Here is a 27,913-nt window from a genome sequence, read left to right as displayed (position 1 = left end):
TTTTTCCTATACTGCTCAGAGTGAGCAGCATATTTGCAAACAGTCATCAGACCACTGGATTCTTGACTTTCAAAAGTAAAAATTGTGGGTGTGAGCTGATCTTGAGCTCAGTCAGCATTGACAAATGAAGAGCTTTTATTCAAAGATTAAAAGACGATGTTGAATATCTTTCTCCTCTTCAGGTGATAAACTGGGAGAGCACACTGCACATTCCCTTGCAGATCAAGCTAAGCCCTGAGGCAACTGATCTGATCACAAAACTCTGCTGTGCTGCTGAGGATAGACTTGGAAGAAGTGGAGCAGATGATATTAAGGCCCATCCTTTCTTTAACTCAATAGACTTCTCCACTGATATCCGCAGACAGACAGCTCCCTATGTTCCAAAGATCAGCCATCCAATGGACACCTCAAATTTTGACCCAGTTGAAGAAGAAAGTCCTTGGAATGACACTAGTGGGGACAGTACGAGGACATGGGACCCACTAGCCTCTTCAAACAGTAAACACACAGAGCATGCCTTTTATGAGTTTACTTTTCGAAGGTTTTTTGATGACAATGGATATCCGTTTAGATACCCAAAGCCTTCTGGAATTGAATCTAGCCAGTCTGAGAAGTCTGATGCAGAAAACAAAGATGTGGTGGATCAGACTGGAGCCTGTCAACCTGTATATGTGTAAATTATTGTACTGAGTACTCCAGATAATCTTATTCACAAGTAGAAGAGGGCCTTTAGCTGACAATTTAGGACCTGATCTTGCAGTTCTTATTCAGGCATAGCTCCAGTTGAGGCCATTGTGAGTCGGGGAGTCAAAAGATTGCAGGACCAGGTCCTAAATGAGCATTCTAAGTTCAGGTCAGTTTCATTGTAAATAGCTATGTTGATAATTACACTTGAATTCCTGGTCTTTACCGAAATCTGCAAGGCCAGCAGCCTATCCTTGCCAGGCCTATTTTTGTCTGAAGTCATCATCCCCTACTCTGATCAGCATTTACAGACTTAAACAATGTTATTTTTTAAACAAGTAAAGAGCACTTATTTTGTTTATAGCAGTTTTTTTCCTACTAAATTATAGGGATTAACTTTGACAAATCATGCTGCTGTTCTTCTTTTCTATGTTTTTATTTTATCCATGGCACTTATTGTTTCACATTTAGGAAAAATGCATAAAGCTGAAGAACATGTGATGAAAGGTCTCTGTGCAATAATGTTAAGAAACTAAAAGAAAAACTGCTCTCTAATTTTCTAAATTTACAGATGCCATTTTATTCACACCATGATTTTTGTTTAATTTGTATTTTCCACATTTCAAAGTTGTGACATAACCTTAAAGCTGCTTTATTTTTTTTCTGCTTGTTGGGATGTAATAGAAAGTGTGAGTAAGTGACAATTTGGGTGTGATTTCAGTGTATGGTGTGTGAAGAATGTTGCATGAGCAGTGTTTTTCTATACGAAATGGCCGTTTCTTGCCATTCACAGGCAGGTCCTGTGAATCCATTTTTAATGAGGGTCTAAAAGTAGACCATTTTAAACCTGTGTTGATAATGTATTGTGTGGATGATTTCCTCTTTTATGATTGTATCCAATATTAATTTTGGACAAATTGCGAAGTTATAACTGATTAGTGATTTTTGTGGTCTTAAAGTAATAGGTCAATTTTAGTAAACATGTATCATCTGCACATACATCTCCCTAAGAAGAGTAAATTGCAAACCATTATTTACAGTTTCCTTGTGGCAACAGTCTAAATCTAGCTCGTTCATGTAGCACACAAAGCACAGTGATCAATAGTTAAAACTTCACCATTTAATACTCACTGTCCATAACACACAGTATCCAGGCTAAAATATTTAGGTCCACATTTTCAAACCTTAATGCCTAAAGCTAGGTGCCTAAATCCATATTTAGGGTCCTAAATAAAAATGGACTCACTTTATAATAGGCCACTGAGCACCTACAACTCACATTGACGTTAGTGGGGTTTGGCAGTGCTCAGCACTTCTAAAAAATCAGGCCACTTATATTTTGGTGTCTAAGGATTTGGGAACCTAACTTAGGCACTAAGGTTTGAAAATGTTAGCATTGTTAGAAAGTTATTCTGTCCTGTTGTCTCTTCAATGGAAATATTGCTGTGATGGAACACAACAGTCCCTCATTCCTATCAAATGATAGGCATACTTTGAAATATCAAATCTTAACTTTGTTAAAATATGTATTTTTCTTCTATATATAGATGTGAGAATTATTCAAAGTGATATTGGAATACTAAAGATAATTAAGCCATACATATTTACTTTTATTATATATAACTAAATAGATAAACAAAAAAAATCTTAATTCAGATTAGTGTAATAGTCCTATTTAAGTGATTGACATAACAACATTGAGGAAAACACTCCTTCAGTGTGTCTTTGCTTTATTATTATTATTATTATTATTATTTTATTTTATTTTAAATCTGGAGCTTCAGAATTTTTCCATATATTACTCCACATATTATTCCTTAACGTTTTTAGCATATCCTATCCTATCCATTGTTTAGATATCTAAGCAACAACACATATAAATTCATCAGTTTGGACGAAACAAAAATGATTGTGTATTTGTTTACATTTGTATGAAAGGAGTGCTATGAGGTATGCAGTGCTTGTGTTGTGACAGTCCATGTAAGATTCAGTATTACTGCTTTTTTGTTTGTTTGTTATTTACATCTATCTGACATTCTTTCATGTGGTAGGTTCTTTCTCAGGAACTCAATTTAACTGTTATTTATTGATATATCATTGCCTTTGAAAGCTTCTACTGGCACAATTTATTATTAAAAAATTTGAATCAGAATCTAAACTGCATTGTGTGTTCTTGAAATGATCGTTTCTGTGTGTTTGTGCTGTGAGGGCTGGTTTGTAATGTTAGTGGTGGAGTTCAGGCATAAAATTCAGATCCAAATCTCAGCTTTCTTCAAACCTGGATCCAACATTTGGTTTAGATCTTTCTATATACATTGGCCAGTTTAGTTTCTACACTCATAGCTAGTTTCTTCTGTAGACTCTCAGTCCCTAGCTGAGGAGTCCCCTGGCATGGGAGAGTCATTAGCTGGCATAAAGCCACCATGACAGTGTCTTTCATCTTTCTCCATCCGCAGTGTTGGGGGCAAAAGTTTGAGCATGGTGCCACTACACTAGGGCAAACCCCAGCTGGCATGCTAGTCCCTTGCGGTTGTAGCCAGTTGGCATCATGTAGAGCAGCTCCAGCAATGACACTAATAAGGAGGCCAATGGAAAACTGGCCCCTGGATTGGAAGCCACAAGTGGTTCTTTGCAGCCATCATTTTAGCTGCACACAGTGGATGCTGGACACAGTTGAGATAATCTGGTCCAAAGTCCTTTATTCGGGAGGGGGAGGAGGAGGGAAGGCAGCTGATGTCCCTACCATGACTCCCAGGATGAACACTTACCTTGTTTGAGAGTGTGCTGTTGATCTGGCCTCTCTCGTGTAGGTAGGATGTCCTGGTTTGGGTCTGCAGAAACTGTAGGAATGAAAGAATAAAAAATAGAAATGATGGGACATGATTGAGAGAAAATTTTAGTAGTAGCATATTTTGGATCTTTGATCTTCATTATCACCAGAATCCCTGAAAGCCCCATCCTACTGTGACCCCTCCAGGCTAGTACACTAGACGCATGCTAAAATATTAAATTTCTCTTCCTCGTTGTGCTGCTACATTACATTCATTCTTGCACACTGATTTGGAATGTGAACTCTTCAAAATGCATTGAGTAGAAAAGAAAAGACTATAGGAACTGTGGTCAGACTCTTCTCAAACCTTTGCCATTGCAATGTGTAGCAAACGTGCCTCAGGTAATCCTTCATATAAAGGACTATTTTTCATGAGCACCATTGAATACCTCTGTTTTGCAACTGTTTACAGTTTTTCTTTCTTACCTCATGGCTCTAATGCAGGGTACTTAAAATCTATCCCTATTATTCCTACTGTTGTGTATTGCTACTTTAAATTAATGCAGCTTTCATAGCTTATAAGGCCAAAAGGAACCAATGTGATCATCTCATCTGATCTCCTGTATAACACAGGCCATAGGAGTTCCCTGAATTAATTCCTGTTTGAACTAGGGCAGTGGGTTCAAACTTTTTTTCTGGGGACCCAGTTGAAGAAAATTGTTGATGCCCGCGATCCAATGAGGGGTTTGGGGCATGGGAGGGGCTAATGGCTGGGGCAGAGGTTTGGGGTGCAGGGGTGAGGGCTGCAGGTAGGGCTGGGAAAGAGGGTTCAGGGTGTGGGAAGGGGCTCTGGGCTGGAGCAGGGAGTTGGGGTGCAGGAGGGGGTCAGGGCTCTGGGCAGGGGGTGCAGGCTCTGGGATGGGGTTGGGGATGAGGGGTTTGGGTGCAGGAGAGGCTCCAGGTTTGGGGGGGCTCAGGGCTGGGGCAGGAGGTTGGGGTGCGGGAGGGGCTCAGGGCTGGGGGTGCAGGCTTGGGTGAGGCCAGGGATGAGGGGTTTGGGGTGCAGGACGGGGTTGCAGTTTTGGGGGACTCAGGGCTGGGGCAGGGTATTGGGGCACAGACTTACCTCTGGCAGCTCCCGGTCAGCGGTGCAGCTAGGGTGCAGAGGCAGGGGAAGTGGCCAGCAGCAGGTCTGGCTCCTAGGTGGAGGCGCACAAGAGGCTCTGTACAGCTGACTCTCGCCCGCAGGCAGCACTTTTTTTCCGGTGAACGAGAGTGCAGAGCCGGTGCTTGGGATGGAAGCAGCACACAGAGCCCCGTGGCCCCCTGCCTAGAAGCTGAACCAGCTGCTGGCTGCTTCCGGGGTGCAGCGCGGTATCGGAACAGGTAGACACTTGCCTGCATTAGCTGCATTAGCACCGCCGATGGGACTTTTAACATGCTGACCAGAGCCGCTAGGGTCCCTGGGTACTGAGCAAGGCAACCCAGTGCCTTACATGTCGTGACCCAATACTGGGTCCCTACCCAAACTTTGAAAAACACTGAACTAGAGAATATCTTTTAGAAAAACATCCAATCTTGATTTTTAAAATTGTCAGGGAAGGAGAATCCACTACAGCCCTTGGTAAGATGTTCCAATGGTTAATTACCCTCACTGTTAAAAATTTGCACCTTATTTCCTGTCTGACTTTGTCTAGCTTTAACTTCTAGCCATTGATTTTTGTTTTACCTTTGTCTGCTAGATTGAAGTGCCCTCCGTTATCAAATTTCTGTTCCTCCAGGAGGAACTTCTAGACTGTGATCAAGTTATCCCTTAACACCTTTGGTTAAGCTAAATAGATTGAACTCCTTGAGTCTATCACTATAAGGCATGTTTCAGAGTAGCAGCCGTGTTAGTCTGTATTCGCAAAAAGAAAAGGAGTACTTGTGGCACCTTAGAGACTAACAAATTTATTAGAGCATAAGCTTTCGTGAGCTACAGCTCACTTCATCGGATGCATTTGGTGGAAAAAACAGAGGAGAGATTTATATACACACACACAGAGAACATGACATGTTTTACAATTCTCTAATCAGTCTTGTGGCTCTTCTCTGAACGCTCTCCAATTTATCAACATCCTTCTTGAATTGTGGACACCAGAACTGAATACAGTATTCCAGATCCAGTTGCACCAGTGCTAAATACAGGGGTAATATAACCTCCTTATTCCTAGTTGATATCCCCCTGTTTACAATATAAAGACTGCATATACCCTTGTGTCCACAGCTTTGTGCTGGGAGCTCATGTTCTGCTGACTATCCACCATAACTTCCAAGTCTTTTTCAAAGTCATTGGTTTCCAGGATAGAGTTCCCCGAGACTGATAGTGTAGAGCTTTACATTTGGTCGATTCATGCATATTGTTTGCTTCTGCCCAGCTTACCAAGTGAACCAGGTCAATGTGCCATTGGCCTGTCCTCTTCATTATTTACCATTCCACCAATCCTTGTGTCATCTGTGAATTTTATTGGTGATTTCAGTTTTTTCCAGGTTCTTGATAAAAATATTAAAAGTATAGGCCCAAGAACCAAACATTGTGGGACCCCACTAGAAATACACTCGCTTAGTAATCAGGTTTCAGAGTAGCAGCCGTGTTAGTCTGTATTCGCAAAAAGAAAAGGAGTACCGGTGGCACCTTAGAGACTAACAAATTTATTAGAGCATAAGCTTTCGTGAGCTGCAGCTCACTTCATCGGATGCATTTACTCGCTTAGTAATGATACCCTGGTTTTAGTTATACTGAGGCCCGTCAGCCAGTTTTTAACCCTTTAACATGTGCCATGTTAATTTTGTATTTTCTTAATTTTCTAGTTTCTTAATATGTTGTGTGATACCAAGCCAAATATCTAGCAGAAACCTAAGTATGTTACATCAACACTATTACCTTTATCAGCCAAATTTTATATTCTCATCAAACAAGATATCAAATTAATTTGATAGGATCAATTCTCCATAAACCCATGTTGATGGCATTAATTATATCAAATCCCGTATCAATCCTTCCATTATTTTGCCCAGGATTATAGGCTGACAGGCTTGTAATTACCCCAGTCGTTCTGTTTATCATTTTAAAATATTGGTACGTTAGCTTTCTTCCAGTCCTCTGGAACTGTTCCAGTATTCCAAGAGTTACTGAAAATTAACATTAGCAGTCCAAGAGTCGTAAGAGTGGCTCGTTTCCATTAAATGCCTAGACAGTTTACTCCATGTCAAACATCCTGAGCAGAACCCCTCTGGTTATTTTAGAAGGTGAACGATTTACCTATAAATACAGATTCTTGGAAATTGAGCAATTCATGATAAACTAGCCCAGAAAGTAAGAATGCAACCACTAATATGCTATTCATCTTAAATCTATCTCAGTGTGCAACTGGAAAACAAACTCCTACTTCACCTAGAGCAGAACTGAACTGTACAACAGTCTCTTCTGTATAGCCTCTCTCTCTATAGCTAGTTTGCCTCCCTTCGTACCAAAATTTCAGAGGAAGCTAGAACCCAGAATTAACTGTATGCAAGCTGGCAAATTAGACACATGCCATACATATGAACTGGCTTCTGTATGTTCTCTGGTTTATATATTTCCTACTAGATACCTAATATTTTATTTGAAAAGTTAGAACTGTAATTCATTTTGGGGGGCCTTTAAAACTCCTTGCCTCAAAGAAAATGTTTGAATTACCTTTGGCTACAAAGAGGCTCCCACACTTTAAACCATATTATTGGGCAGCAAATTGAAGAAGTACAGCTACATGGAAAGAGAGAGAGGGATAGGTTAATCCAAATATCCCTTTGCCTTACCACAGAGAGAGAATAAGGAATCTATTCTGAAACAGCATCCTTCATTTATGGCAACACTTGACATTTGGGGTGAAATCGTGGCTGCATTGAAGTACATAGCAAAACCCCCATGGACTTCAATAAGGTCAAGAATTCGCCCTTGGATTTCAATATAAAAAAAGTGCACAAGTTTGACATCAGATAAAATAGTCATGAAGTTTCCGGTCTTTGTCCTGGAAGGCCTAAATAATTGGGAAGGTAGTCTAGCACTGAACAGTATATGTGACGGTGAGTTACTACAAAGTGGCAAATCTATAACACAGCAGTGACAGTGTTGTAGGAACAAAAGGGATCTTTATAACCTCCCTTTGTACCAATATTGCCAGATGTGGAGTTTTGCAATAAGAAGTAGCAATAATTTATTAGAGGCAATTTTATTCCCAGTTTCTCAGTGGAAAAGAATTATAGGTAGAATTTATAGAGGTGTATATAATTTGAACAATAATATTAAAGGTAAATGAGGAAGAAAAGCATTTGACTTAAATGGCTGAGGAAGAACAGAATTAACTGCACAAGAAGTAGTGCTATTGCCTGTAATTTGATGGAAACTCTCTGTAATAACTTTACATAGATTCTGGTTTACTCTCTTACAGACTGGGCTATGATGCAACTGCCTCATATAGTGCTGGAGAAACTCTAGTTTCTAGAAATATTGGCAGAAAATAGTAACAGCTACACAAAATATTGTTGGAAATAGAAGTATTGAATTCTTCCTGCGGAAATAATCTCAGGAATAGATAATGCAGGAATAGCAACAGCTAACACACAAAAACTTGTAAAAATGTTTTTCCTGGAAAAGAAATGTGCTATTGTAAGAACATGGAAGCAGTGCCTTCCTCTAGTGGCTTTTAAGCAGCGTATGGCATGTGGTGAAAATGGAAAGCTGAACATGTTCATATCAAAATAAACCAAAGAACTTTAAAAATGTCTGGTCTCCTTTCTTACATTATGCAGCATAACAGAACAAAAGAGAAAGTGGACAAATGGACAATTTAACTTGAAACTGGACTAATACTCTGCCTTGTAAATGCTTAATCTTTTAGGGTGCTTTTAAATCAGTTCAATAAAGGTGAAAAAGTACTTGTGTGTGCAGATAACGAGTTTCAGGTGTATTGGTGTGTCAACTATTTCAATTATTTGCTGTTTGGTTCAATGTTTCATATACATGTTTTTGGTTTTGCTCTATTGTGCAGTTAAGGAACGAATGTTAGGCTGTCAACTTTTTTCTTAAGTCAGTGTTGATTATGATAATTCTAAAACTTTACAAAGTAAGGTTTTAATCTGATGTATTGAGAAGACTGCAATAAAATGCTACATTTTTGGTAAAGTTTGAGGTTGGTGGAGTGGAAAGCAGGGAGGCAATGGAGGAGGTTCAAAGAACACGGTTGGCAACATGATAGAGCAATGGACAGGAAGGTGATAGTTGCAGCTGCATTTCCTTTTTTTCCAGAAGTGACGTGTGTGTTGGGTCAGCTGACGAGTAAGGAGTGACAATCATCAAGATATGACATTATGGAGGGCCTGAATGAGAGGTTTAGCTGTGTGGACAGTGCTGCTATTATTTATTTGTATTGGGATGTCACCCAAATGTCTCAATCAAGATCAGGAATTGTGCTAGGAACTGTACAAATATATAAGAAGACACACAGTCCCTATCCCGAGGGCCATAAAAAAGAAATACTGAATGTTTTGTTGCATGATAGATGTGAAGTTGCTGCGGTATCAGCCCACAGATCTATCTCTGACACTTATAATAGTGTGGCAATTTTCCAACATACCATTTTTGTTGGACAGATTGAGGATTGTGTTGGTAATTCACGATGTCCTCCACAGCAAAACCCAGATTCTTAAATTAACTAAAGGCGGAAAAAGGATTATTTTTAGAACAGCAGTTGAATTCACATAATCCCAGATAAATGGTGTATCTGTTTAATTGGGGTGATTGCCAAAGAACAGATTCTTTTCAATGCATGAAATGGATGGAAAATACTGAATTAATGGCATGCTAATAGCTATGAAAAATCTGCTTCAGTCTTTGCATCCTATTGACAGTGTTTTACTGTTCAAGTAATGCTTTTAGCTAGATTCAACTTCTTGCTGTGTGGCTTGTCATGGCTGCTAAACAAGTCTCTTATATTCATGTGATTTATTGCTTTGCCTAAAGTGCTTATTATTAAAGGAATTTATTAAATAAAAGCAAATATCTCCCAGCAAAATGCACTCCCTCATGTCCCTGACTGAAAAACTGAATTTCCATTGGGAAGGATGTGTGTGTGTGTCCCAAATGAGAAGAAATCTTATGCATCCAGTTTGTTTTGATCTGAATTGCATCCGACTTTAACTGAATGCTGTTGCCTTGAGAAGAAAGGGATTTGCTTGGCCTTTCCTGCTGGCCTGCACCTTGAATCCAGTAGTCTGAGGGACATGGTTTCATCAGTTGGGAGTAGTGGGACAGAGGAAGAGATGATAGCTGGAGCTGATCAGAAATTTCCTGATGGAATAGTTTTCCATCATAAAGTGTTGATTTGGCAAAAGTGAAACATTTCATGGAAATGCATCCATTTGTGTCAACATTTTCCTTGAAAAAAAATCAAAATATTTTAGTTTTGATAAGGGCAAAGTGCTTCACTTTGACTATCATCTCAACTTTTATATTGTATATTTTATTTCTTAACAGTCAAAATTATAGTTGAAGTGAACCACTTTGATAAGGTCATTTTAATATTTCTAAAAAAAAATGTTTCAACTTTTCATTGCAATCCATGACTAAAGGAAATTTTGAATGTCAGAATTTCCCACAAAACAGAAATTCTGAGCTTTGACCAGTTCTAATGACGATGGAAGCAGCAAACGGACGTGAATAATATCTGAAATGTAACTGAAGCTAATAGATCACATTCATCCCCAGTGTACTTCTACTGATAACAATCACCTGACAGTCTCTCTAGTCACCTTATCTGCTCTCCATGTCTTAGCAATTCCAATTTCATATGATACTTAGTTGTGGAATTTTTAACACTGCTGTGTACCCAATCTGCTTTAGCTTACTGAAACCGTGTGGGTTGCTGATTTACATGACTACATTTTCTCTTATGACTATGCCTGGTTGATGGTGGCTACACAAATGGTGGTATGTATGAAGTAACAGAATAACATTTTAATTTCTTCCTTGTTTTCCATGGAGACAGTAGCCCAGAATTGAGTGACTGAGTTTGACAATACAAGACAGCAGACTAGATTACAGGAAATAGTGATGTAAATCTATTGTATGCTTGGTAAGTTTTAAGGCCAAGGGTGGGAAGCAGGGGGGAGACAGTGAGCATAATGCAAGGGAGTGGGGCCTCCATCTTGGAAAGCAGGAAGAGATTTCAGGGAGGGAACTAGGTCCTGAACTAACTACATACAAAGGTGCGGGGGAGGGAGGGGAGACAGAGCCTTTCAGACCTTACAAAATCTAGAGGCACTTGGCCAACAACCTGCTCCCTCCTTATTCTGCAGCTTGGGGGAACTTTTGCAAGCTACAACCAGCATCATCACCTAACGCTGAAAGTTGGATTCAAGTCTTTTCTCTTTTGCCGTATTACCATTAGAGGAGCTGGTGGGCCTGAAGTGCCAGCAACACATGGATGAAACCCAGCTCTACATCTCCCGAATACCACAGGCAAACAGTACAATGCCTAGCTGAGATCAGCAGATGCATTAAAGCTAACTGGCTGAAGCTGAACCCAAGCAAGGCTAGTGATGCTGGTAGGAAATGAAGTACTTTGAGGAACTCACCCCCTTCATAACACCCCACAGATTGCTGTCTGTTTACAACGTTGAGTCCTGTTGGACTCTCCATTGCAACTGGATGCCAAATATCCACATCAGCCAAAAACACCCACTTCCACATATAGATACAGAAAACTATGTCCTGGCTTTTCAGACTTGAATCTGACACTTGTGACTCTCACACTCATGACCTCAAGCCTTAATTACTGCAATTCATAACATCTAGGAATGAAACCAGACAGCCTGGAATCACTCCAAATGGTGCAGTCTGCATTATCCAGTCAGCTAAATAATGCAAGTTGCAGTGAGCACATAGCTCCAGTGCGCCACTCTCTGCACTGGCTCTCCATCAAACAGAGTTTAATTCAAGGCCTCTCTCCTGATGTGTAAAGTTCTTCATGGGCTTGGCCCTAGCTACCTGAGAGACCAGTTTTCTTCTCATGACCAGAACTTCCCACAACCACATTACACACCGCATTACATTGGAATTAGGCAACTATTGTCCTGTAAGAGAAAATCATGGATGTAAGAGACAGGACCTGGACTACGGCTTGGTCTACATTTAAAAGTTAGGTCAACATAGCTATGTTGGTCAGGGGTATGAAAAAACCCACCCCAACAGACATAGCTTTGCTGACATAATCCCCAGTGTAGACACAGCTATGTTGATGGACTAATGCTTCCATTGATGCATCTACCATCAGTCAGGGAGGTGATGTTCCTACACCAATGGAAAAACCCCTTCTGTCACTGTTGGCTATGTCTACACTATGGGGTTATGCCAGCATTGCTACAAGGACCTAGCTATCTGGTATAGTCTCTATAGTGTACTGTAGATATACCCCAAGGCTATGGAATTGACTACATGAGGAGTAAAGAATGACCACCAACCTCAGTGGGTTCAGAAATAAAAGCAAAACTGATTTCTTTCAGGTTGACTTTGTCAATAAGAATGTTTCTCTTCCCTTTTCCCCCCATGTGTATATTATAGGCACAACCTCTATGATCAATGCAGGCTTTTATTCCTAGAATTGGAAAAGAAAAAGCGAGAGAGTGTGCATTTGTTATTTTTTAATATTTGGGGGGTACACACACGCTGCCAGGACCAAGGTCATTTAAGTAGAAACATAAATCAAGATTTTAGCAGATATGAAGTCAAAGAAATACGAATGAGAGAAATGTTTTAAAAATAGTAGTACAAAGATTTACAGAGCTTTGAGAGGAGAAGGAAAGTTAAAGGATTCAAAAGAACACTAAAATTATCAAGAGGCAAGGCAGCTAGGTGGACTGAGCTGGGGAGTGAGATGGAATTACGTTTGAGGATGAACTTCCTGCCCCAGAAATGCTCTTCTGCCTTCAAGACATTTAGCAAAAAGAAGTTGAGAGAAAGCCACAAGTCTACTTGATCAAGTCAGGCACTCCGAGCAGGGAAGAGCCGTTAAAGATGTCAAATTATACGGACAAATTAGAATCACCAGTGTGCATATTAGTCCAATGCAGAGGGAGGATCCCTGTCCCAGGATGTCCTTTAAGAGAAGTTGAAATCCCAGTTCTAATCTCTGCTTAGTTTTCCCCAATCAAAGGAATTTTGGGACTTGTAGGCCAGGTGCCACTAAAGTTGTGGGCCTGAGAGGATGTGGTATTAAGGATAGCCATTTTTCTCATTGGCAGAGAGAGCACCTCAACTGAGGAGTTGACCAAGACCTGGACCTGTAGTGCAGTTCCCAGCTGAGATGGAACTGGGGAAGAAGCCTCTGGAAAGGCTGTGAAAAGATACCTAAAAGGCAGGCAGACAGGAAAACTGGTGGGGGGAGGGAAGGGATGTGGCGAGAGTGAAATGGACTACTGGAGGCTGGAGTGGATGGCTGCCTCAGACTGTTTAGGGCCTTGGGATTGCCTTGATCAGAGGAGGCCATGGGCTACCCTACACCTCATTTGCAAGCTACTTGATGCAATGAACTTGTTCCTCCTGTGCCCAAGGGCTAAAAGGGATGTTGTAAGCTCCTGGGACTGTGGGATGAAAGTCACACAGACGTAAAGAGGGATCTGTGGCCTGAGGAAGATGACAAATGATTTGTCTGGAGAGCTAAACTAAAGCTGAGCGATGGATAGCTAACAGGGAAAATGAGACATAGCTGCCACCAGACAGCAGGAGGTATGTGACTTTTGCTCAGCCACCAAGAGGTGAAAATAGGCAAGATCAGAGGACTAAGAACATAACCGTGTAGGTCCTGATTGAGGCAGATTCTTGGCACAGAGAAGGAACCATCACCAGAGAATGAGTGCTTAGAAAATGCAGCACTGGAGAGTGCAAGAGGCAGGCAGGAGCCTTTCTAAGAACATTTGTTCTTTAGAACTTTTTTTATTGATTTAAGTTAACTGTATGATTAAATTATTTTAAAAATTTTACTTACAGAAACTCTGAAAGGCTCCTTTACCTTGTGTATGAATTCAGCTGCCAAGATGCATTTTGTGTGTCTCGCACTACATAATGAGAGTTGGCTTCCTATTGAGCGTTACCAATAAAATACCAGTTCACATTGTCAGGCACTGGCTGTGTTAGTCATAGTTATTGAACTAGTGGACCAATGGTGTCCATTTCTAACAGTTTTTTTGAAAAATATATATTTTTAAATATGATAATGAAATGGGTTGTGTGTGTTTAATTGTTGCCCTCTGTTGGATAGAATCAGCACTGCTCAACTGTGTGTCACAGACTCCATACTGCTATAGCCTTCTTTAGCTCAAGTTGCAGGAACCTATACTTTTGAAGCAGGGGAATCTTGCTCTGTCCACACCGTTGCAGTGAAGTGAATGTCCATGATGCGAAACATAGTGACAACTATAGTGACCTAAATTGCCAGTGCTGTCTTAAAATCTTTACCAAAGTTAAAATAACTCATCATTAAGATCTTTAAGCAACTGAAAATTACCATCAATCCTGCTTTTTTACCATGTTCTATGTGCGTACTGAACTATTGTATGTGGCTTAACATACTTTGGATCACAATCACTTGTGCTGGTTTAAATGTTTACAGGGAAGAGGAGAGAATAGCATGTTCTCATTCTATTTCCGTAGTTTGAGTTTCCCCTGCAATGAGAAGAACAGATTATATTGTACTTTAATCTTTTTTTCCTAACCTTTGTGTTTGCTTTTCAGGCAAACAGTAACAGTTTATAGGTCACAAAAGGGATACCAGCAAGTGACAAACAGCATGTCTTGATAAATATTTATTGTCAAAACTCGAACACTTCCAAATTCTACAGCCCCCAGGACACGCAGTACAAATAGATGGTAATAGTAGGAATGTTCAAAGTAGGAAGGAGTTAGTCACTTAATTGCCATTTGTGCCACTGAAAATCAGCCCTGGGAGTTTATTTTAAATACCAGGTTATGAGTAAAACAAGGCAAAATTTTTCAGCCAAAACATTTTCACTGAAAAATGTACATTCGGGTTGACTGAAACATTTTAGGGGTTTATGTCTAATTTGCCAAATTGTTTTAGGCAAAAAAAAAAAAAAAAAAGTGAAAAGATGAAAATGTTTCATTTCAACAGGGTCAAACCACAACATTTCAAAAAAAGAAAAGGAGTATTTGTGGCACCTTAGAGACTAACAAATTTATTTGAGCATAAGCTTTCGTAAGATCACTTCATTGGATGTAGTTCACGAAAGCTTATGCTCAAATAAATTTGTTAGTCTCTAAGGTGCCACAAGTACTCCTTTTCTTTTTGCGAATACAGACTACCATGGCTGCTACTCTGAAACACAACATTTCAATATTTTTATACAAAATTACTTTTTGAAAGTTACTTCCATTTTATTCGAGTTAAATATGTTAAAGCTCAACTGAAGAAAAACATCTCATTTCAGAGCAAACAAGATATTTAGTTTGAGCTGGAACAATTTTTTTTCCAATTTTTTGGAAAAAGCCAGTGAACTGAAAAAGCAGCTATTTGCACATCTCTAGCAAGATATGAGCCCACACACTCCTGACCTATACAAGGGGCACCTAGGTAACCTGACCTACTTAGCAGCCTCCACAAAGAAGCCAAGAGAAGGGAAATATTGTTCTGTGCAGGTATGTTTGGAGCGTTTCAGATACTGGTTTGGAAACTTTGTTTTCTTCTCTCTCTTCATAGGGGACTCCCCTGGAGACTGGAAAGCAATAACTCCATAATTAGAAGAAGAGAAGGAACCCTGATTTAAACTGAAAGCAAAAGCATACATTATTATTCTGCTAAGGTTACACATAGAGGGAACATTCCACTCCCACCTCCTCAGGTGCAAATAGAGCACATAGAGGGGCACAGTCTACCCCTGCCTCTTCAGGTGTGGAATGCCCCTGTTAGCAACACCTGCTTGTTTTGCAAAGGAGAGGTTGAACCAGGGCAGTGATGCCATGGTTCTCTAGTCCCACTTGGCTTGGACTTCAAATAAACTGGGCTGCATGCTATGGGGTAGAAGTAATTTGAGGGGAGTGGTGGAGCCAGATCTGCTGCAGTGTGATCCCGCTATTCTCCTAACACTGAAAGGGTATACTAGGGTGCAGAGGCAGAGCATCATTGAGGAGAGAATTTCTTTTCTCTTTCCCAGCACACTGGTGAGAGTTCAGATTGGAGATATCCTCAGAGGGCCCAATAGTGTAATGAGCTGAGTGCCCTCAGCAACCATTGATGTTGGCGGGCTGAGGAGCTGGCTGGATTTTTAGTGTTTATTTTCAATAAGTCTTGAAGCACTTGGGAAGTTCCAGAAGACGGGAAGAAAGCTAATGTGCCCATTTTTAAAAAGGGTAAACGGGATGAACTGAGTAAGTAGCCTGTCAGCCTAATGTGGATCCAGGACACGATAATGGAGTGGCTGATATGGGACTTGATTAATAAAGAATGAAAGGAGGGTATTGCAAATCAACATGGGTTTATGGAAAATAGATCCTGTCAAACTAACTTGATATCTTTTTTTTAATGAGATTACAGGTTTGGTTGATAAAGGTAATAGTGTTGATGTAATATACTTAGACTTCTGTAAGGCATTTGACTTGATATCTCACGACATTTTGTTTAAAAAACTAGGACAATATAAAATTAACATGGTATACATTAAATGGATTAAAAACTGGCTAACTGATAGGTCTCAACATGTAATTGTAAATGGGGAATTGTCATCGAGCAGATGTGTTTCCAGTGGGGCCCAAGGTCTTGGCTCTACATTATTTAACATTTTTATCAATGACGTGGAATAAAACATAAAGTCATCATTGGTAACTTTTGCAGATGACACACAAATTGCGGGAGTGGTAAATAATGAAAAGGACAAGTCACTCATTCAGAACAATCAGGATCTCTTGGTTGACTGGGTACAAGCATTTTAATACAGCTAAATGTAAATGTATACAACTAGGGACAAAGAATGGGGGACTCTATCCTGGGAAGCAGTGACTCTGAAAATTATTTGGGGGTCATGGTGGATTAGCAGCTGAACATAAGCTCTAAATGTGATGCTGTAGCCAAAAAAGCTAATGCGATCTTGAGGAATGGTGAATAGGAGTAGAGAGGTTATTTTACCTCTGTATTTGGCACTGGTGCGACCACTGCTAAAATACTGTGACCAGTTCTAGTGTCCACAATTCAAGAGAGATGTTGATAAATTGGAGGGGGTTCAGAGAAGAGCTATGAGACCGATTAAAGGATTATAAAACATGGTTTATAGTGATAGACTCAAAGAGTTCAGTCTATTTAGCTTAACAAAGAGATGGTTAAGGTGTGATGTGATTACAGTTTGTAAAAGTATCTACATGAGGAAAAATATTTAATAATGCACTCTTCAATCTAGCAGAAAAGGGTATAACATGATCCAATGGCTGGAAGTTGAAGCTAGGCAAATTCAGACAGGAAATAGAGTGAACTTTTTGACAATGAGGGTAATTAACCATTGGAACAATTTACCAAGGATCATGGTGATTCTCCATCACTGACAATTTTTAACTCAAGATTGGAATTTTTTTTCCCAAAAAAATATGCCGTAGGAATTATTTTGGGAAACTTCTATCGGAGGTCAGACTAGATGATCACAATGGTCCCTTGTGGCCTTGGAATTTAGGAATGAGAGCTGAGGGTGTTCGAGGATCTCACAAAATTGGGCCCTAAAATAACGAATAGCTTCTGGTGCAAGTGCTATCACTCCAGCAGTGTGTAAGGAATGAAGTTCTGGAAGTTTGATTTGTTTTCCTAGAGTATTGTCTGTACACTCCACTGCCTCTTCCAAACTCCTCCTATGAAGTTCTGCTGGATTCTGCCTCCTAACTGAACAGCTCAGCTGTCCTCTTTTTCTTTTACATACATACACACGTTCACAATTTATCTTAGAGCTGATTTTTTAAAGTAATCTATTCCTCAATTATTTTAAACACTTTCTTTCTTGGTGGTTATGTTCAAAATGTGTATTTCACATCACCTCATACATTTTTAGACAGCTAAGAGTTAGGAATACATCATTTTGAGACCTCAAGGACTTAACACACAGTTTTGCTTTTTTAGAATGTTTCAACAGAGACATGCAGTAAATTATCATACTTTATATTTGCTATGAAATGGATAGAACCATGATACAAAAAGCACAGCAATTTAAGTTTCAACATCCACGTATATCAGTTATGGTTGGTAGGGCCATCTTGTGGTAATATTGTTGAATACTTCTTTAAAAAAGGCTCTGCTTTAAATGGATACTGTTACATTTAAAATCTTAACTGAAAAAAATATAATTATCCTATGTTGCTGCTAATATCTTAGATTGTTAAAAGAGAAAATGTACTACTTGATCCCCTTTTAATTCAGATTAGATAATGAGTCTGTGGGTTGAAAACGCTGCATAGTAATGTTTAAATTCCATAAAAACTACTTTCATTGAGTTGAAAAAGAAAACGACATTTTTATTCATATAAGTTTTATAAATCTTATATTTTTAATATTTCAAATTTGGGATCTAATTTGCCTACCAATGTCCTTTTAAGAATGGTATGCATGATAAAATGTATTTTATAAAATGTACGGTTATCTATAAGAATTCCATGGAAATGAGAAACTAATATCTGACTACTTACCAAACTTTTTGTTTATTTGTTTGGACCATTGTCCACACATTGGATGATATCTTAGCTCTACTGGAAGCAATGCCACTAATTTCATTTGGGGCCAGAATCCATTAGTTTGTTTTTGCAGTGTGGCCATTTCAGGGAATGAAAATGGAGACCTTAAACCTGAATGAATCATTGATGTTGTGCTGAGGGTAGTTCCAGTGTTGCTCCCTCTGGCAGAGCTAAGATATCTGCAGCTCAGCTTCCTTGGAATCAGAGTAAGCTAATTAGTATTGTAATATGTGCTTGGAGAAAGGACGGGAACCCAGGCAAGTATGCTCATTCTCTCTCTATGGACTAATGAATATTTAGTTTTACAATGTGGAACAGTTTCAACAGCAGAGATTGAGAGAGTTCCATAGCTCAGTGGTTAAAGCACTCACTTGGGCTATGGGACAGACTGTCTCAGGCCCCAACTCTGCCTGATTCACTGCAGGGAACTTGGGTTTCATCCAAGGCTATAGGGTATAAAGAGAGTGCTGGTGGTTGGCAGCACTGCTACCAGTGGAGTCTTGTGAATGACATTTCTAAATATCATTTGCTTTTAATGAAAAAGCAATTAAATGCCTGAAATAAAAATGAAATGAAAAAAATGGGTTTGCCAAGAAAACTAAAAAATGTTTGCTTTGGGTTGATCTGAAACAATATTTTAAGAAAAAATATTGATTTGGACAGAAAAATGAAAAGTCAATTATTTGCACAGCTCTACCTGTAACTCATATCTACCATTCAAGTATATTGTCCTCAGCCTTTTAAAGGCTGGCTCACTATTTAAAATCTGCCCAGCATTAGTAATTTAAAGACAACACTTTAAAAATATCAGATTTAATATCCAACTTTTTGGAAAGTATCCATTTTCAGAGCAGATCTTCTAAGAAAAATTAATCCTTTACCTAAAATAACTTCCAGCAATAAAATGTTTCAAGAGTGGCTCAAAAACAAGACAAGAAATAAGGAAAAGCTACCTACGAAGAACACCTTACCCTGATGCTATGAAAAGCAATTAGGGAAGTCAATGGATGACTTTGGAGACTGGTAATGGGAGACAGATGTCCACACAATTAAAACATTTGAGACGCCCCAGCCTAAGAGTGATTGTTTTGTAGCCATCCCCCTTCTGTTAATGATTGTACAGTGGTTAAAGTAGATTGAAACAGGAGGAGCAACTCTCATTGCACTGGAGAGGAGGAGTTTATAGGGGAGCACTTCTCAACCAAGACTGGGAAAGGAAGAGAAACTCTGCCTCTGCTTTTAGCAGATGAAGAGCTGTACTCCCCCCCGCACCCTATTTCCTCCTTGGTGTAACAGCTGCAATCACATAACATCCCTGTGGGAACTATAGCAATTACTTACATGGGAAAAATAATATTAGGAAAGTAAACGTATTTTTGTCAGTCTCTTGATGCAATTTAACAGCTGGAAACAAGAAGGGCTGGCACAATGTGACTAGCCTGCTCCCCATGGATCATCAGAAGGTGCTCCAAGAAACCACAGTGGTCCATGGACCAGAACTGCTAATACAGAACTTTTCTGTTCTAGACTGATAACTTGTATCCAGCACAGGTAAGAAGTAATCAAAACATGTGTTAAGGGATTACAGTTTTTAAGTACCTACATGGGGAACAAATATTTGATTACGGGCTGTTCAATCTAGCAGAGAAAAGAATATCATGATCATGGCTGGAAGTTGAAGCTAGACAAATTTTTAACTGTAACAAATAATTAACCATTGGAACAATTTACCATACACTGTGGTGGATTCTCCATCACTGGCAATTTTAAAATCAAGACTGGATATTTTTCTAAAAGATATGGGCTAGAAATTATTTTGGAGAACTTCTATGGCCTGTGTTATATAGAAGGTCAGCCTAGATGATCCAATGGTCCTTTCCAGCCTTGGAATCTATGAATGTGATGTCTGGTGGTCCATGTGAAATGAGATGGTGATCTCAGGCTAGGTCCCAGTGGCTAGGTGTTTTAAACCAAGAACAGCACTACAGCTAGCTATAAATGGCAAGTTTATTGGCAGTGTCTTCACAGGGTCAAGGATTTGGGATGATTTAACTGGGACTTGGTCCTGCTTTGAGCAGGGGGTTGGACTAGATGACCTTCTGGGGTCCCTTCCAACCCTGATATTCTATGATTCTATGATTCTATGATTAAATGGACCATGGAGACTGAACTGTCCTGTCACTCCTAGAAGGGTCCTGTCAAGTCAGGGTTAGAGCTGATTAACTTGGAAGCTTATATTGTTGCTATCAGTGAGAAGCTCTTGGGATCTCCTTGTCAAAATCTCTGCCACAAAACAGAATGGAAGGTGAAGATGATTACCCTGCTTCTGGGATTTCACCCCTCCCAACGTTGCTAATTCATTCTTACCAGATATGACTTATCGCTGAGGCTCATTATATTTTTAGCCTTTAAACTGGACAATGTTGCACCAAATAGCAAATATTTAAAAATAAATTCTCAGGAAGAACACCCAGGATCATGCAGTCACTCACCTTTCCTTCCTGTGAGCACAGGTAACCCTTATCCATGGGCCTTGTCACAGACTAAAGGGAAGTATTTATTAAGCTATTGCTAGCTTGTTAGTGGCTGTTCTGCAAACAGATAAGCAACTTCAGACTCTAGGTGTGTAATTCCGACAGTGCTATATCGACAAACAATAATTAGAAAGGAAGAAAAGCAACTGAGTATGTCCCCACCAAATAATGGGGAAAAAATACTGCAGGATAAGCTGAGGGGGGAAAAACTGACTGTTCACACATACACACAAAATCTAAACACTTGGCCCCAGTCCTCAGAGATGTCAATGCCACTGTGAAAATCACTGAGTGATCTATACAACTGTGAAGAGTGAGTCAATACACCAGCCTTCAGTGTGCTTCCTGCCAGTTTGGTAATAACCACTGTGAGTAATAGATGGGAGGTCTGGGAAGTAAGGAAACTTCAAAGACTGTTATGTTGAGCTGTGATATATATTACAGACAAATGCAATATCTCCGAGACTCTTGTATCTATTTAAAAATGTTATATGTATCTTTGTGAGCCAGAGACTGTATTCTGGCTCTATGGGGGAGAGTTACAGAGTTTCTTGCAGGAACTAAAATCTCTACAAGGTAATTATTGCAAAACCCTGTACAGGTAAACAGGTTTGGGAAGGACCACCCCACTGGGGCAGGGATTTGTATATACTCAGTTTGACCAGGTTCAAGAGACCCAGCAGACAATGAATGGAGAATTGGAAAGGGGCAGTCCAAACTAATTCAGGACAGACTCACGCTGGAACAAAGAATTGACAAACTTGTGTACAAATCTACTGAGTCTAATGCAGTATAATAACTTTGTGTCTGTGTGTGTGATATTACTTCCTCCCTTGTCTACCCCAGATGCATGGGAATTCTTGAAAACATGGCAAGCTTAATGTGCATGTAGACGGTTTATTGTTTTATTACATGTTTTCTCTGTAATGATTTTGTCCTAAATAAATGTACTGTGATTTGTGAAGACTGGCTGGTCACTAGTAAACTCTGTCATTGTCTCTGGGAGATAAAAGGGCTACAAGTGCTTAGGTAACCTCATATTTGCTAAGGTTATCACAGCACAGGAATAATTGCAGCCTAAATCCCCAGTCTGGGGGGAAAATATGTGAATTTTCAACTCAAGAAAGGTGATGACTAGAGGCCTGAGATGTAAGTGGGGCTGCCTTCAAAGGGGCTATGAAGGGGTCAGTGGTGCAGTTACCCCAGAACTGTGATACATATTCTGGCTAATAAACTCCTCAGCCTCAGAGCTCTTTTGCCTTAATAATTTCTGCCTTCTGCTCCAGAGATCAGTTAGCCTCAGAGATTTATTTTGTAAACAGAAAACACCCTCAAGTTAGAACTGCAGAAAGTAGAAGTTGAATCAAGATTATAAATGTATCACATTACTGGATCTCACCAGATGGTGCGATTGCTAATAGTTGTGTTGAGTCTCAGTGAAGCAATCTAGAGATACCCTACAGTGTATCAAGCTGTCAGTGAGGGAACCACCAATGAGCAGCTCTCAGAGTGCTCTTAGCTCATATCAGACCTAATCCTGGGGTGCTAAGGAGACATGATCTTCCAATGCTTCACATCTCCTCCCTGTACCAACAGGGCTAATTAAAACATTAAGTTTCATTAATACTTTTTCTGGGTTGGTGAAAGAGCCTTCCAGGTTACAACCCTATCATTTTAGCTTTTGTGTTCTTCTGAAGAAAGTTTTTGGAAATTCTGAGTTGGCATTGTGCAAGTTTGAGAGGAAAGAAAACTACTGTACAAAAGGATTTTTAAAAATGTGTCATTCAAACTTGTCACTCATAACTCACCAGCCTATTGTGTAGCATATTAGCAAAACTTTTTGGAATACCCCAGAATTCACTTTGCAGTCAATAGAAACATTATGTGAAGCGAAACCAAGAGCATGTTGTCCAAATACTTACTGAAAGCTATTCTGATAAATTTCTCTATAAGCAGTCTGTACTAGTTAACCAGCTGCAAATCCTAAAGATAAGATTGAAGGTCAAAATGTCTAAACCTAGTGATGATGATGATGTGCTTCCTTCAAGCTCCCTCTGCCAACACACACAAGCCCACGCTAGATCAGAGCCCATTGGTAATGCAGAGTGACAAAAAAATGAGCATATTTAAAATACAAGAATGAAGGTGGCAAGCTTACCATAAAGTAACAAGATAAATAATCAAAACAGCTGAATAAAAACATAAAATAAGAATTATTTATGGCCCAGTGAGAGAGCTGGGATTAGAAGTCTGTCATGAGATTCCAGAAGTCTGGTTCTAGCCACATTACTGCTATCCATCACTGTCTTTGTGCTCTGTCCACCAGTGTTTTACACTGATTTTTTTTTCTTCTGGAGAAATCTACATCAGGATGCTCTGTGATGCCTTTCTCATACATGAGAAGAGAGCCACAGGATTGCCTAAGAGAAATCACCTATGGCTCAAGCTCCTCAAGTTGAATATTACTGCAATAGACACTGCAATGTTATGTCTGAAGACTCAGCCTGCCTTAGAAAACTGTAGGTGCTCAACAACATGCTCCTGAATTCCCCCTTCCACAGATTTCTGAGATAAGGATGGGTCTTAGCACATCCCCCCTTTCATTGAGACACAGAGTTATGGCAGTTTAAGTGCCACTCAATGAGCATTCCCTGGTCCCTCTCAGCCACCCCTCCTGTATAGTGGCACATTCATAGAATATCAGGGTTGGAAGGGACCTCAGGAGATCATCTAGTCCAACCCCCTGCTCAAAGCAGGACCAATCCCCAATTTTTGCCCCAGATCCCAAATGGCCCCCTCAAGGATTGAACACACAATCCCTGGGTTTAGCAGGCCAATGCTCAAACCACTGAGCTATCCCTCCCCCACTGACATTGACAGAGGCTCTTCTTCCTAGAGAAATAGGGGAACTGGGCAGCCATCTAATGTGTTGGCCTGCACCCATCTCCTGTCAGGATGCCTGAAGGAATTGTGCTGTTCAATAAAGAAATGTGCTGCCGCCTCGGCGTCTCCTCCACTGACCTAGGAACTGCTGCTGCCGCTGTCAGTGGGAGCTGCTTCATGGGGTGACTGGTGCCAGGCTGCTGGGATAGGATCAGCTACCACTGGAGCTGCCATCCTGAAGCCATTGCTACTAAAGGACTGCGGGCGCAGACCCTGCAGAGGGAACTGCATGATGAGGCATTCAGGAAGAGAGGTACTGAGGAAGTCGCCACCAGTGAACTAGAAGGTATTTCAGGGAAAGTTAGGCTGGAGGAAGAAGGAGCTGGAAAGTGGGGGATGGGAGGGGGAAACAATAAGGCCAGAGCAGGAACCCTGCCTATGAGAGGAGGCCAAAATGCTTGCCTGAGGACTGCAGCTAGGGTGACCCGATGTCCTGATTTTATAGGGACAGTTCCAGTATTTGGGGCTTTTTCTTATATAAGCTCCTATTACTCCCCACCCCGTCCTGATTTTTCACACTTGCTGTCTGGTCACCCTAACTGCAGCCCCCTATTTATATGGGGGGAAACTCCTAAAAGAGCCCCAGAGTTAGGTAAAGGAGGAGAAGCTAAGCCAAGGAGGGGAATTAGCGGGTACTCACCAGGAGCAGGGAAGGGAAATGACTACACTTGGGATGCTAATAGCAAGGCATCAGGGACTGGCTGGGTAGCTATGGGGAGGTGGGTGTGGAAGCAGTCAGCGATAAAAAGTTTACTAGAAGTGACCTGTCTCCACTCTCATTCTCCACTGCCCTCCATCCCTGCAGCTGCCTTTATTACTCCCCCATCCCCGTGTGTAATTTTCCTGTTGAGTTTCTGTTCCCTGGCTCATCTTCTCCTGTGCTCAACCACTCCTTTTATCACCTTCCTCAGGAGCACTTTTAGGAGCCACTCTTTCTCCCTGCTGCTTCCTACTGCCTGTACAAATAGGAGGCCTCCAATTTGTAGAAGCTCATTCATAATTTTGTGTCTTATCCTGAATTGTTGGTCACAGTCTGGTAACTTGAGCCAAAGTGCCAAGGAGAAAGAACCAACCAAGACAGAGCCTAGTATTAGCTATGACAATGTTGTGACAGACTGACAATATCTCATAATATCCCAAACAAACCTTAGGGAATTAAGATAGACTTTATTGAATTAAATTAATCCACATTAATTTAGGGTTAATGGCTTTGGGGTACATTGTATTAAAAATCCAATTGTGTGTGTGTTATTGTGGCACTGTATGCACCATCTTTAATAGGAGGGGAATGTTACTATACTTCCTCTATCAGCTCTTTGAAGCCTTGCCCCTGGAGAGGTTCACATATACTTGTTCAAACTGGATTCTTTGGGGACCAACAGACAAAGAAAGGATTTTTGGATAAATGGCCTGATTTTAAACTGGCTCAGGGCCTTATTCCTCATCCAGCAAACGGACAGAACCCCTGGTCCATGGAAGGTAGGGTTGGAAAGCCTGCGCTTATTGAGGCCCCATAAGGCTAGGTGTGCGTTTGGAGCTGAAGCTGTGATGAACTTGCAACCATGAGGAATGCCCTTGGTTTGGAATTTGGAGGACTGCTCCTGCCAAAGCCCATGTTAGGGAATTCCAGTAAGCTTATTAGAAGGTTCCTTTGTTGATTTTAATGTGTTTTTTTCTGTAATGCTTTCCCTTAAGAATAAAATAGGCTAATATAGAAAGAACTGTGTGGTAACATATACTGTAGCAATTATACCTAAAAATAACAAGGAGTCTGGTGGCACCTTAAAGACTAACCGATTTATTTGGGCATAAGCTTTCCTGGGTAAAGAACCACTTCTTCAGATGCATGGAGTGAAAATACAGATGCAGGCATCATTATACTGACACATGAAGAGAAGGGAATTACCTCACAAGTGGAGAACCAGTGCTGACAGGGCCAATGTGATCAGGATGGATGTAGTCCACTCTCAATAATAGATGAGGAGGTATCAGTTCCAGGAGAGGCAAAGCTGCTTTTGTAACGAGCCAGCCACTCCCAGTCCCTATTCAGGCCCAAATTAATGGTGTTAAATTTGCAAATGAATTTTAGTTCTGCTACATGGCAGAGGGGCATTACATGTACATTGGCAAAACTGGACAGTCCCTATGTAAAAGAATAAATGGACACAAATCGGACATCAGAAATGGTAACATACAAAAGCCGGTAGGAGAACACGTCAATCTTCCTGGACATTGTATAACAGATTTAAAAGTAGCTATACTTGAACAAAAAAACTTCAGAAACAGACTTCAAAGAGAAACAGCAGAACTAAAATTCATTTGCAAATTTAACACCATTAATTTGGGCCTGAATAGGGACTGGGAGTGGCTGGCTCGTTACAAAAGCAGCTTTGCCTCTCCTGGAATTGACACCTCCTCATCTATTATTGAGAGTGGACTACATCCATCCTGATCACATTGGCCCTGTCAGCACTGGTTCTCCACTTGTGATGTAACTCCCTTCTCTTTATGTGTCAGTATAATAATGCCTGCATCTGTATTTTCACTCCAGGCATCTGAAGAAGTGGTTCTTTACCCATGAAAGCTTATGCCCAAATAAATCGGTTAGTCTTTAAGGTGCCACCAGACTCCTTGTTATTTTCTGGATACAAACTAACACAGCTACCCCCTGATACTTGGCAATTATACCTGTTAACCATCTCTGAAGAGAAAGCAAGCAGGTGTGCTTGGGTAGCCTGTCTGCGATGGAAATAATAGTGAAAGCAGAGAACTGTGCAGTCTGGAAATACCCTGTCAGAAGGGAGTGAGACGTGGTGACAGCTGGAAGCCTGAGAGTGCCCTTGCTAGACCAATGAGGGGAAATACAGATGCAGTTGCCCTGAACTGTGACAGAAGTGTCTTCAGCTGTGGAAGAAAAATGGAACTAAGAGAAGGACCGTCAGAAAGTAGGAAGGCAAATACGTGCAGATGGCCCATATGTGGACTATATCTAGATGAGTATCACACCAAAGTTATTTGCTGTGAAGTGTTGGACACTGAAAACCTCACCCCAATCCCTCAGTTAAACAGTTAGTTTGAGACCAAACATTCTTACCTGAAAAACAAGCATGTGATTTTTTTCCTGCACAAGTTTACAGAGCAACATAGCCAGAAACAAAAGTGCAGCCAGTGTTCAAAAGCTTTGAAGACATCTCATCTTGTGAGTCTTTACATCACAAAAGGAGGGAAATATCACTATAGGGAAGAGTTTCTTTTTTAATCTAACAGCAGAAGCGGCATCAGTGGCATCTGATGTCAAGAATAGCAAACAGTGGGACGTATTAACATTGTTAGACAATAGAGACTTAAGAAGACTCTCCAACATTGCTGAAAATATGAAAAAACATGCTCCCTCAAGTTTGGAGTAGTCATTTAATTGTAATACAGCTTGACTAAATATTGATTTGCTTTCCACTGTAAACCTTTCCATCTATGTGAGATATGCATCTGATGGCAAAGTGCATGATTTTCTTTTTGTCAATCTCCCAATCTACAAAACTAAAAATAAATGTTCTCAAATATGTGAAGGGGAGTGAGCTTAAATAACAAAATAGTATCAGGATCTTCATGGATGATGCATGAACAGTCATTGGGAGGCACAGTGGTCTGGTTACATGTACTATTCTGCTGCCCCCATGACTGCTGAATTCACCAAGAAGCCGTCACTATTAAAATACCAACACAATAGAGAACTCTTATGGAAGTTGTCAGTGAAGATGGTTAACTTTATCAAAGCTGATGTTACACTCTAAATGGGCAGAATAATGCAAGTATAGAAACATTTACTTGGGAAACAGAACAGATCTTTATTGTAGTACGACTGAAATCAGCATTTAAAGTAACTTCTTTTGATGGCTCCTTAGCCTTAGGCTTCCTGTGCTCACCTCTTTCGGTGTAGATCCAAATTGTCATTTATCCTGAATGCTCTTTGGATTGGGCTTCTCTGCACACCCAGTATAGGGAAGTCTCCTTGTCCTGTTTAAGGGTCCAGGCATTCTCTCACACCTTTGCTAATACCTGTGTCTCACTCAGTTTCTCCCCTCAAAATCAGTTGTTCCTGCACCCGTCCACTCATTCTTTTCAGCTTGGTACTACTAGTCTTACAGATGGGAGCTAAAATTAACAGTTCCCCATCATGATCAAGTTTGGAAT

At 40.4% G+C, this 27,913-nt stretch overlaps 1 protein-coding gene and 1 long non-coding RNA gene across 7 annotated transcripts in view; one reads left to right on the top strand and one right to left on the bottom strand.

The window, feature by feature from the left end:
• LATS2 (large tumor suppressor kinase 2) overlaps window positions 1–2,842 on the top strand; it is a 79,952-nt gene extending 77,110 nt beyond the window's left edge. For all 4 annotated transcript variants that reach the window (XM_038368096.2, XM_038368088.2, XM_043504283.1 and 1 more), the window contains one exon: window positions 183–2,842. In XM_038368096.2, coding sequence (XP_038224024.1) covers window positions 183–677 — 495 coding nt within the window. In that variant the 3' untranslated portion in view covers window positions 678–2,842. The remainder of the gene's footprint in view (window positions 1–182) is intronic.
• The window catches only part of LOC122457896, a 55,685-nt gene that overhangs the window by 24,020 nt on the left and 3,752 nt on the right, over window positions 1–27,913 (bottom strand). The window contains exons 2-3 of one of the 3 annotated variants that reach the window (XR_006277615.1): window positions 20,738–20,836; window positions 3,453–3,524 (exon numbers count right to left, since the gene is read on the bottom strand). This is a non-coding gene — a long non-coding RNA (uncharacterized LOC122457896). Of the gene's footprint in view, window positions 1–3,452; window positions 3,525–20,391; window positions 20,529–20,737; window positions 20,837–27,913 lie in introns of those variants that run through there. The other 2 variants (XR_006277616.1, XR_006277614.1) reach the window with 2 other exon arrangements.

The sequence above is a fragment of the Dermochelys coriacea genome, chromosome 1 (genome assembly GCF_009764565.3).
Source record: "Dermochelys coriacea isolate rDerCor1 chromosome 1, rDerCor1.pri.v4, whole genome shotgun sequence".
In the NCBI taxonomy this organism is placed as follows: domain Eukaryota; kingdom Metazoa; phylum Chordata; order Testudines; family Dermochelyidae; genus Dermochelys; species Dermochelys coriacea.
This window is presented reverse-complemented; position numbering and strand designations above follow the sequence as displayed.